General features: G+C 34.7%; 1 protein-coding gene across 2 annotated transcripts in view; it reads right to left on the bottom strand.

Annotated features, from left to right (window-relative positions):
* Positions 1–9,127: 9,127 nt before the first annotated feature.
* LOC145666320 (DNA-dependent protein kinase catalytic subunit-like) overlaps positions 9,128–12,517 on the bottom strand; it is a 289,438-nt gene continuing 286,048 nt past the window's right edge. For both annotated transcript variants that reach the window (XM_081733421.1, XM_081733422.1), the window contains one exon: positions 9,128–10,725. In XM_081733421.1, coding sequence (XP_081589547.1) covers positions 10,648–10,725 — 78 coding nt within the window. In that variant the 3' untranslated portion in view covers positions 9,128–10,647. The remainder of the gene's footprint in view (positions 10,726–12,517) is intronic.

Below are 12,517 nucleotides of genomic sequence, written 5' to 3'. Positions count from 1 at the left end.
TATTCCCTATCATACTCTATTTTTTCAAAATGAAGGAATTTGTAGTTTGAAGAATGAGATATGGAGTTGATTTTGAAGTTCCTGTGGCTTATTAGCGTTTCAGTGCATGTGAGACTTACCAATTCCGTGAAGATTTAAGGAATTGCTTGTACTTGGTGATGAATTGTGAGTTTTCTTGCTCTGGTGGTGGGATATAGTTTCAACCTTTGTTTCGCTCTTGGTTTCTCAATTTGGTCTTTTTCCAGTAAGAAGGAATTTGCATCTAGCTATTGAATTATTTTATAAGGGCCATGATAGGCAGGTAAAAGTGTACTGGATTCTCTTTTTTTGGTATAAATTCTCTTGATCAAGACCAACTGTTGGGAGTAAAAAAACAGTAGGGGTTACTATACTCAACTTTTTCACTTTTTCAAACTTTTTGTTTGTTGATAATTAACTAATGAACGTAATTCGAGATGTTGAGCTAATCTGGTTTGATTATCTAGTTCTTCGCATGGAATTTTGAGTACTTAATCTATGGGAAAGATAGAGGTTAGGCCAAGAACCAATTGAAAGCCCGAAATGCCAAGTTGCGTTAATGGGATATGGTATAGACTTGCCGTCGCTCTTGAAGGTGATCAGTCTAGCAAGTTGGATATGGCCATATGAGATACCTGAGGACTTGCTGTTAACTTTGGATGCTCACTTCTACCTTTCCAATTGATCTGTGTGCTGCTGGTAAGCAATACTTAATATTGATGTTCAATGCTTGCAAACATCTCTTTATTTTTAAGGCGGTGTGGGCGGACAATTGGTCACGATAAATAAATTTAGGGGTACCAGGAGTATAATGATATCATTCACAAGAAATTCACTGAATGTATCAGCTGTTACATCGGAAACCACTCTATTATGACATATGAAGTCACAACATAAAAGTGAGACTTCCCCTCGTGACTTGTTGGTAATTTACCATATGCGTCGATATAAAAGCCCTGAAATAAGATCATGGGCGGGTGTGTCTCAACATGTATGCTCGTCGATATTCGGCGCAATAGAGACAATAGCGAATTTTGGAGTGCAACCATGGTTTTAATTTTGGAATAAAATATTTCGAACGGATTAACAAGTACATGTCTTGGAAACCTTGGTGTATTGCAGTAGACGTATGCAATTCTTCAAATATTGTGTTCTTTAATTGGTTCGGGATACACAGTAAAGGTCTGAGTATCTTTGTAAAAATAACGGCAATATAAAATATTCGGAAAAGTACTGTTCCATGTAGTTTATCTGAGATTTGTGTGTCCTGTACTTGTAAGACATGAATAATTTTCGAAAAGAACTTATAATGCCTTTGCAATTCACCAATGTCCGTGTCCTTAAGAGCCGAAAGTTGAAGTGAATTTGATTTAGATTCAACTAGATGAATTCGAGACTGACTCGAATTCCTGACTACCAAATTCGAGAGGTGGTCATAATAAAAGGCGGCTATGCAATTTTGTGAATTTTTAATTGAACCTAATTTAAAATAAAGTTAAAAATGAAATCTGTCCTTCTTAAAGGTTAGGAGATAAATTTGTAGTATCCCTAAGTTAATAACGCTGAGTTGTCAGTTAATAGCGTAAACGGAGCTCCTAATATATACTTCCGAAACTTAAAAGGGAGTGGTAAATAGCAAATAACTTCTGCTCTTAGACGGGTAGTCTTTACTCGAGGGAGTGGTGGGGTGAAACATACACCATTGAATGCCAAACGGTAGAAACTTTTCGTTTTTGCATCAACACTGAACCGCATGCTAGAGAACTGGAATCGGTCACTAATAAATAATCAGTATTTTCGGTTGAAAACATTTCTAATATCGGTTCTTGTGTAATAGAAGTTTAATTTTTTTCATATGCCAATGTCATTTCATGTCCAATGAAGTTTACGTGTTTTTCTTCTGAGTGCCGTACAGGGGGCAGCAATTAAAGATATAATTGCTTAACGGTAGCCGGACGTGTAAGTGCCAAAAAGGCTTGAATGTTTGCAGGGTTGGGTTTAGTTATTCCGTTTGAAATGATATGACTGAAAATTTCAACCTTTTGCACACCGAAGACCGATTTCTTAGCAAGTATGAGCAGGGGCGAATCCAGGATATGATCAAGGGAGGGGCTAAACCATAGTTTGCAGCTTTATCCAGTGTAAAGCAGGATTGAAGCACATTTTATTCAGTGTATACCCGAGTGTCAAGGGGGAGACTGTAGTCCCCCTTGGATCCGCGCCTGAGTATGAGTATATTGTCTAATGAGGCTAAAAGGTCCTCAATGTTCGTCCTATACTGAAGTCGTTTACACAGAGTACTAATTGGGATGGTGGGGTGTGTTGAAGGATGTTTTTCAAAACACACCTAAGATTCAAAGTGGAATTTGAGTGACCTTGTGGCAGTTTTGTTGAACAATACTGCGAATACGGTAAGTCAAGATCGCGAACAGAGAATGCAGCATCATCTTGATCCTCTTTTGCGAATGGTAATTGGAAGAATGAAGAGACGAAGTCCAACGACGGCATAAAAGACGCTCAACTGAGCTGGTCTAAAGTTTCGGCGACGCCCTGCATTGGATCTGCTATCTTAGTCTTTTTTTTTTAGACAAAACCCTAAGATTTAAAACAAGCCTCACATCATCACTGTTTGGTTTTGGAACTACAAGCAAATTGCGTTAACATGCACTATCAGATCTTCGTATCACACCATTATTGATCAGTTCTATTACCTTTTTAAGAACTCTGTTTCGAATTTTTCTTAGTTTAATGTCCCATGCTTATGCAACAACGCTAAGGGGTAGAAATATCGCAAAGGTTTACCAATCAATAACGGTTTCTCCTGTTCCAACGACTATAGAAATTTTCCCAGGAAAGGCTGCTGCAAAGTTCATGCAGTCTTTTGAGCTATTGAGTGTGTTATGGAACTGGTCGGATCAAAAGAAGACGCCGGCTTTTCCCATTTGTTTAGCAAATAACACCGCTGTCCTGGTGTAAGTCAGAAGAATCACATTCAACCTTAAGCTGGACAGAGATCTCAAATAAACCTTATCAGGACAATTTTACGAGTTCAGACCCGCAGCTAACAGTAACAGACAAATATAGGTCAAGGGTTCGATTACTGGACGAGTCATTGTTGTCATATATATGGTATTATATTTGGGGAAGTCTAATGTTAGAGGAAAATCCTTTCAGAAACCGATACATGACATTTGACTTCTGCTGTGAACTGTATAGAAACACCTAATTCTGGATTATCAACATTTGTAATTTAATTTACTTGTACTGCAGTTGGATTCCTAATAGAGAGAAGAATTATTAACACCAATTTCAAAACTTGACAGATATCTGCTGTTCGTTGCTAAAGCTATTTCCTGAAAATTTATAATTTTGATGGATTTCTAAATTGGTGACAATTAGAGGATTATCAATGTGATTACACTTCTGAAAACTTCAGTTAACGTAGATGCTTTAAATTCCAGTTATGTTCCTGAAGACATCTTGGACGCTAGGCTGCGTGATCCGAAGATGCCTGTAAATGTCCTATATTTACCGGAGGACGTATGTATGCTGTTGACTATTGTGCACAGGGACGTTTACATTTTCCCTTTCAGTGTCATTTTATATTGATGTCATAGTATGTAGAATCTAACCACTTCAATTATTTGCATTTCTGTGAAGTTTGCTAGAGTCATGTTTGACTCATGAGGTTACTTATTAGCTAACGGCAGTGCGAGCCATAATTCCAATGTTTTTATATAATATACGAAGTCTTATTTGAGAATACCCATGTAACATTTAAATAGCAAATTCAGAACATTTAACTTATTGTAAAAGGATGAAGGATAATTTATTTTACAATATTATCAAACGTACAAAATCCATTAAATTCATTGATATACAAAAGCTGAATGGTCAATATATATATATATATATATATATATATATATATATATATATATATATATATTTCTTGGGTTATCAATAACACTTGAATAGTAGGGGTAATATCAACAGTGATATGTGTGTTATAGGTGATTTGCTATTCGATTTTGTCAGCTTTTTTCTTTTTCTTTTGTTTTTTTACGCCTTTAGTTGAATAAACACTAATTTCCTCCACTTTCGCAATTATTATTTAATGAAGAACTCACATTAAGTTCTGCTTATTTAAAGATAAGAAAACTATATTATTTTCATGTACAATATTAAGTTTTTTTCATGGACAAATATATTCCTCGTAGGTGCCACAACAAAGTGAAATTGTGATTTTTACTTTTGATATTCCATTAGAGATATGCCCTCTCTCGCCTGTTTAGGAAGCATTGGTTCGATTCTCTGATGCGTTATTGTATTTATTCAAAATTGGCAATACCTTATTTATGAACTCCCGTTGCGTTTACGAATAAATTATTTCAATATCATTTTATTTGGAGTTTGTGTTGGCAAAAACTCACGGCCGTGGTTGTTCTATCATGTGTCCGTAATAATAACATAATGTTCGGCCTTTATATGTAAATTTTGACATGGTATATAACATATCTGAAAGATTAACATCTCTTTTTTACTTATTCGTTCATTTTAACATTTTTCTTGTAAATATTCAAAATCTCCTTAGCACCGAGATAGTGATATTGTCATTCAGATTAGGAGTATATTTCTGAGCTTTCGGCATCTATGGCCATTTTAGCCCGTCACGTATGAGGGACGACGTCCTTCTGCGACCACACTATCCGAGGAAAGGATTGGGGAAGGAAGGAACCGGCCTGAGATCAATATGTTAGGTATTATCCCGGCATTTGCCTGGTGTGAATGAAGAAACTTCAAGAAAACCTCACTCAAGATGGCTGGCCTGAAAAAGCTTTAAATCTTTTTCGACCGAGTGTCGATATTATCATTCGACAGTACGATTAGGTTACAGTCGTATGATGGTGATAATAAATAACACTATCGTTCTATAGATATTATTAATTACCAGTAGTTTTTTTTTCCGTTTCAAAATGTAATTTATTGACTTAAGTAACATTTGAAGATGTTCTTTACATTCAAAAGAACTCTTTCAAGAAACGTGTAACACTTTTTAGCGAAATACAACATTCACATCATAGGAATATAAAGTCAAATACAAAATATGGAATACAAGTACTTATTTTATTTGATTTCTCAATACTGTTGCCCGCAGGCAAAAGACCGAATCTGCTGAAAAATTAGTTTTGAGAAAATCTTAATTTTCGGTGTAGCTAACACCAGCAAAACGCACACATACGGTAATGCTTATACCTATAACTTTGGCAGTACAAGAGGGTGATTCAAAAAGTAATGACGTGAAGCTCAATACTTGGCCGATATTACTGCAAACATTCTTAACTGTTTATCATTAATGCACTGATGTTTAAGCTATAGAATGCCACTTGTTTCACCTTTCTATCTCTTCTTGCTCCACCACCGGACTGTCATTGAATTTCTCACTGCAGAAGGTTGTGCGCCCAAGAACATTCATCACCACCGACGAGTCACGGATACACCATTATGAGCCGGAAACGAAGCGTCAGTCGATGGAGTACCACCACACGTTCAAAGTTGTCCCTTCTGCTGGTAAAGTGTTGTTGACATTCTGCCTCATCCTGCCTAGAGTTCGGATCTTGCGCCCTGCGACTTTTGACTCTTCCCTAAACTTAAGGATCACCTTAAGCGCCAACACTACAGTTGTGACGCAGAGGTGGAAGTAGCAGTTCGGTAGTGGTGTCGCCAGTAGCTACCACAATTCTTCACCGACGGCATGAAAAACTTTGTTTCGCGTTGGCGCACGTGTGTTGCCCGTAAAGGGGACTATGTTGAAAAATGATGCCACTTTTTGTAGCTGACATTACAAGTTTTTCAGTGATACCTGTATCGGTGCTGTCAAACACAAATAAAGGTATTACCTTGGAGGCATTACTTTTTGAATCACCCTCGTAGACATGGCTTTCTGCTTGTATCACCTAATGCTTCACGGTCATACGATGTGCATACAGTTGCGGCAAATCTGCAGATACGGTGTTTTGACTTCAGAAGGCAGAACCTTTAGAAAACAAAACACAATTTACATATTATTCTTCTCCATATTCAACATATATATATATATATATATATATATATATATATATATATATATATATATATATATATATATATATATATATATATATATATATATATATATATATATATATATATATATATATTACTTAGTTCAATGATTTCTGTAAACTTTCTGACTCCTTCAATTTCAACTACTCTGACTGTTCTTCAATAAAAGGGAAAATTAAAAAAAGAAGGAAAGGAAAGAGAATGGAAGAAGTTTCCCCATATGATATTCATATGAGTACACAATTATTTTCAGAGCTGGTTATAAGAGACATACGAAATTGGTAACAATCAGTGGCGTCAGTGTATGTTTACAGGTTTTCGCTATTACTACTAGAAGTTACATTGTTTCTCGCACTGAAGAAGAGAAAGTTAAAACGAAAATCTTGGTTTCAGAGGAAAAAGAAATTTCGAAGTTCTATGCCAAATCTCCTAATTTCATTAAAAAAAGCACCTGAGAAAATTAGTAGCAGAACATGTGTAGTACTGGGTGTAAAACTTTCATTACATTTCGAATGGACTTAATCGTTTGTTTTATATAGTGCTTTTAGTAAGTTACTTTTCTGCTTGTTAAGAGTCAAATTTTGCAGCTTAAATTTAACGTACTTTCACATTAACTAAAACTGTGGAATGTTTTATAAATATGTAAGCCCAATGACAACAGGAAATTTTCATAATTTTTGATTTTCTTATTGCTTTCTGTGAAAATAAATTAATTATTCGAAATGTATTTTAGGTTGAGTATACGTAGGCAACGTTAGTTAATTAAGCATTAGTTCAACACATGACAGAACGGTTCGACACCTTAATGTGGAGCCTCTAATGTAACATTTAGGTACTATTACCTTTTACAAGTATGTTTAGGGCATTGAATATAGAATACAGAGTAGAAAATAACCGTAAAAAGCCTTCGAAAAATAATGCTTTTACAAAATGCAATACAAGAGAAGTATTTTTCGGTGAAGAAAGAAAAGAAAAAAAACGGTAGTAAAATTAAAAGCATTGGGCGCGATTTAATATCCATATAAATTGCCTTATTTATGATATATTTATTTAGGGATGAATATATATAGACGGGCGTTTCCTATTGATTTACACTCCTTTTTTTTTCTTTCTTTCTTTCAGGGTCCACCGTTGAGCTCGTCATTACAGTTGGAAGGAAGCAGTACTTAGATCTGTCTTTAGGTGGAGGAACAATACAGAGAAATGTAATCCCTGGAAACTAGAGCACATTTTACTAACAGCTGTAAGGACGTGAACGGACAACATGGAAGATGATCAGCAAGGACAGCGCTGGACAACGTGGTTTCTGTGGAAAGAAGGTGTACAGACTGCGGAAATTCACAGACAATTGATGGCATTGTTTGGTGAGTGCACACCGTCACGCAAAAACGTATACAACTAAGTGGACGGCTGGAAACGTGGTCGCACATCAACGGAGAAGGGAACCAGTTCTGGAAGAAAATGACTGTGACAACACCAGTGAACATTTCAAGAGTGGAGCGGCTTATTCAGAACACGAGGAACATCACGTTCACGGAACTAGAGGCGGCTACAGGACTTGCCAGAATCACTCTGCACCGCATAGTGCACGAACACCTTAAGATGGCCACCTCGCTGTCCTTGCTGAGCACTTTTTATGTTGTCCGCTCAAGTACTTACAGCTGTTGCTGAAATGTGCTGTAGTTTCCAGGAATTACACTTCTCTGTATTCTTCTTCCACCTGAACGCAGGCCTAAGTACTAATTCCTTCCAACTGTAATGACGAGCTGAATGGTGGACCCTGAAAGAAGATAAAACGGAAAGTGTTAATCAGTATGGAACGCACCCTATATATATATATATATATATATTCTAGTGCATTACCTTATCAAAGTATAAAAAAGTTTAAAAAATTTCCATGATGCCTACCTACTGACACTTGAGGTGAGAAAGAAGTGCATTTTGTAACGAAGATACGTTTTCAAAAGTTTTTATTTATTCGTTTTCAAATATTTTTAACTCTGTTATACTAACTATACTACTCTTTTATGTCCGATTTCGTTCATTTTCAAAGAAAAGAGAATATGGGAAATTTAGTAGTTTCTGCACAGATTATTAAAAAGAAACTCAAACTGAAGGAGTGAAAAAGTTGGCTGGGAAGATTGAAGGACGCCTAGTGTTTTAAGTCTAGTGCGGTTACAAACAAAAGACGAACCCTAATGTTATACATTTGTAACATATTCCCTCCCTTTTAACTATAGTGAGTGCTAATTAAATTATTTTGAAGCGAAATGTAACATTTTCAGAAAAAAAATCTTAAAACGTGCTATTTATGTTATCTTCGATATCAATACTAACTGTATTTAAGAGCGCATATTTACTGACCCGTTAAATACATTTACATACACTTTTTGAACTAGAATGCAACTTACTAATTTCTTACCTACAGCCTGCCACTGATATAAATAATAATAAGAAAAAAAATTGAGAATTGTCGAAGAGATTGCCAGAACGAACTTAAAAAGAATTATTTTTTTTTCGAAATTTATCCGTAATTAAGAACGGTAAGATTGACGCGAAAATTTCCAACACTTCTTTCAGATAGTTGTTGATGCTCTATCGAATGGAGGACTCAAAATTGAATGAATTAATGAATGATACAATGCGAGATGGGGACGTCACGATAGATATGATTGCTCCAACAATGACCTCAACAAGAGAACGACAAATTAAAAAAAAATACTAGATAAAAATCGCTCCTAATTAATAATCAAAGAAAGGATAAAAGAATAAATAGACTTAAAAGCAATAACAATAACAATATATAAAAAAGGAATGAAAAGCAAAAGAAGAAAAAAAATGTTAGCAGCAAGAAACAAATTATATACATACTAAAAAGGTTCAGAGAACGTGAGAAGTATCTATAGAGCAAATAAAATCAAGTACCCGGTCCACAACCCTCAGATCATCTCCCAAACCACAAGCAAGGGTATAGGGTAATCCATGACGTTCTCTGACATCTGAATATTCAGGATATTCAACGAGAAGGCTCAAAATTGAAAGAAAGATTCGGAAATAACAGACAGACGAACATAAACACACACACACGCACACAGACATAGAGAATTCAATAACGAACTTTTAAAACAGTTCCTTGATAACTTTTTATCACGTAAAGCGTCTACCATTGAAATTTCTTTATTCTTTTTTTGAAAAAGCCATAAAATCTGGTTGAAAATTTTAAAGAACCAATAAATTCTACAGAAATCAATGCCATTACTGGATGTTTGAACAACTTACAGCTGTTCCTATGCTTACACGATCACGTTTCTATTTTATTTCAAATTGTGTTTAATATAATAAAAATATAGCACTAGTTTGTCACACAATTACACTGTAATAACACGAAAAATAACAACTGGTAAAGTTAATACTCTTCCAGAATTATATACGGAACTTGACTGTAGGAATTCAAGGCACGATCTTATAAAATACAATTACAATATTTACAGACATACAAAAAGTCATTTCTCACAAACAATATTAATCAACACAATACACAATGCGCACAGGAACATTAACTCAGCGGTGCCCACTCCGCTTCATGTCCATGACGCACCTCCCCTCAATTGTCTATCCGTAGGTGTTCTTCCATGAAAAAAATCTTTTCAATTAATTTTTACACCCCCTCAAACATATTTATATAGATTTTTAACCCCCCAAATATTTCAATGACGCAGCTTGCGTCGTAGCCCCCATTTGCGGGCACCCCTGCATTAACTACATAGTAAATGCACATATTAATATAAAAGTTCAAAAGTAATCTCTATATACAAATGTATATTTAAACTATCACATGTTTTTTGAATGTAATTTTACTGGAACTGTGATTTTCCGGAACAGAAACAAAATGTTAAACGTTGTTTCATTGTTAAGCTTTCCCATGAACGATTTCAATGGGGCATGCGTTAGGTTTATCAAATGGTAGAACAATTCGTATTAAAATTGTCTACTACAACATGACACTACAACATTAAAAATGAACAAACTTACACTTTGCTTAAACAAGTTAAACAAAGACTTATATTAGTTAAAGATTATAGATCTTAACGGTCTTAACGTAGGTTTGGTAACCTTTACACCATGTTTTAACATCTGATTTATACATAAAGCACTAAGCTATTTTGGAACATTATAAAAGTGGCATTCAGAACTGATTCACACAACAATGAAGTATGACACAAAATTTGAACTGAAATTACAACATTACCTAATTCACATTACAGACACGTGTACGGTATTATAGAATTTAATACCCTAATTTGAAATTGACCTTACTTCAAAATATTTCCCAAGTTTTTTTTTTTTAAAGTATACACTTACAAGTATAATACAACACACTTTATGTACAACAAAACAATACGCCGTATAAGTATTTTATCAAAAATAACGTACATGAACATTAACTAGAAACCTTACATACAAAACTGTAATTGAAAATCTTACAACAATGTTAACTTGCTCCACATGGAAACCAGCACTTTCTTAAAACCACGGTTCCCATCCACAGTATGCGACACCCAAAATACTGTAATCCATTGCTTGTTCCAGAAGGCACTGTACCTGTAAAGATGAATAATACAAATATTGGAATCCAAATTAAGCAGTGTACTTTAAAAAAAAAAATGCACTTACAATTCTGTGGTTAGGATAGAGGAACTGAATTCACAAATTATTGCAGAGTACAAAATTATTCATATAAACGGGTACTTTTGATGTTTAACTAGGGTGAGGACGTGCTTCAAAAAATTTGATGAGAGTATACATCAGAGTATCGGAGCGTCTAATGGCATTGAAAATAACTACTTTGTAGACCAAATGAAGCACAAGAGGAGACTTCGTAGACCCTCCCGCCTCTGATAAGGAACTTTACAAATCAACTTTCAGTCATAAGTTAGAAAATGTAACTTTTTTTATAGTACCAAGATGCCGGTTAAGACCAGAAATAAAAATATATATATATTTATCCATTTTCTAATCTTTACAAATGATTAAACACATTTTTAATTTTAAAAAAATATATATATATAAGGAAAGCTGACGGACAATTCAGCTGTAAAGTCTTCAACAGAAGAGTTTTTACTTCTGATCCTGGATGGGTACTTGCTTTTTTCAAAGAAACAATAACATCATTATGATCTGATATCTCAGAAACATTATATATAATATACGTAACATAATATATAACAAAACCATTGCACTTCGATAAATTTTACTACTTCTCTGACTGTGCATTAGTGATTTACCCCTGCGAAGACGCCGGTTAAGTTCAGAAATAAAAAAATATATTTATCTACCTTCAAATCTTCACAAATGATCCAAGGCATTATTTTTTGAACATATATAAAGATAACTCAACAATAACATCATTATGATCTGACATCTCAGGAATATTATATTTAATATATATATATATATATATATATATATATATATATATATATATATATATATATATATATATATATAAACCTTTGCATTTGGATCAATTTCAGTTCTTGTTTGTGCATTAAAAAATCGATGTAATTAGAGCATTTCTCTTCTTTTCAACACTTTCCTGAAGAGCTTAAATGTCCTTGTGCTCTTTGCATTCCTCTTCTTTCAATGATATGACATCTTCCAATATCTTTTAAGCGATTTGCGCCTACTTCAGGTCCCCTTTTTTAAGAGCCTTCCGAAGGTAGCTTCACCAAGCAGAGAGTTTGCAGATTCTTTGGACTCACTCCTCTCACTAAGCTGGTTTTCAATTTCTTCTATGTTCTTCTTAGCACTTCTTGCATTTTCCAGTTTTTGTTCTGCTTTTTACAACTTCTCTTCCTCTTCTCTAAGTGTGGCACTTGTTTCCTGGGCTAGTCGCTTTTCCTCCAGAAACTGTTAGTAATGCTTATGAGCATTTTGACCCAAAGTAATCATCTTTTTAGAAATTGGAACCAGATGAAACTTGTTGTCATAAAACTTTAAGGCATCTTTTACAATCAAAACATTGTTTAAGGTTCTACAAGACATCTGAGTCTTTTCCTCTGTCAGAGCATTTTTTGATACTGAAAATCTCTTTTCAATAATAGCATTACCGTGGGACAAGCAGAGTGCAGCTTTTATTACTTTACTTACTAGAGGAAATTTTGGTGAACCATCCGCCTCCTTAAGTCCCATAAAAACAGCCCAGTAACTGTTAATACGTGAAGTAATTTGACTTCCAGCAGGTTCATGCTCAAGCTGCAGACCTTTCCATTCATCAACAAGTTGAACATCTGGCACTGCTACAGATAGTGCTCTTGCTACAGTTCTGATATATATCTGGAGCTACTTTGTGATTTTCTAGCCTTAGGATTGAGAAATGCTAGTGCTCGTTTAA

This window comes from Thermobia domestica, chromosome 12 (genome assembly GCF_964235325.1).
Source record: "Thermobia domestica chromosome 12, izTheDome1.hap1.1, whole genome shotgun sequence".
Taxonomy (NCBI): Eukaryota; Metazoa; Arthropoda; class Insecta; order Zygentoma; family Lepismatidae; genus Thermobia; species Thermobia domestica.
The sequence above is the reverse complement of the archived record's forward strand: the minus strand, read 5'-3'. Positions and strand labels throughout refer to the sequence as shown.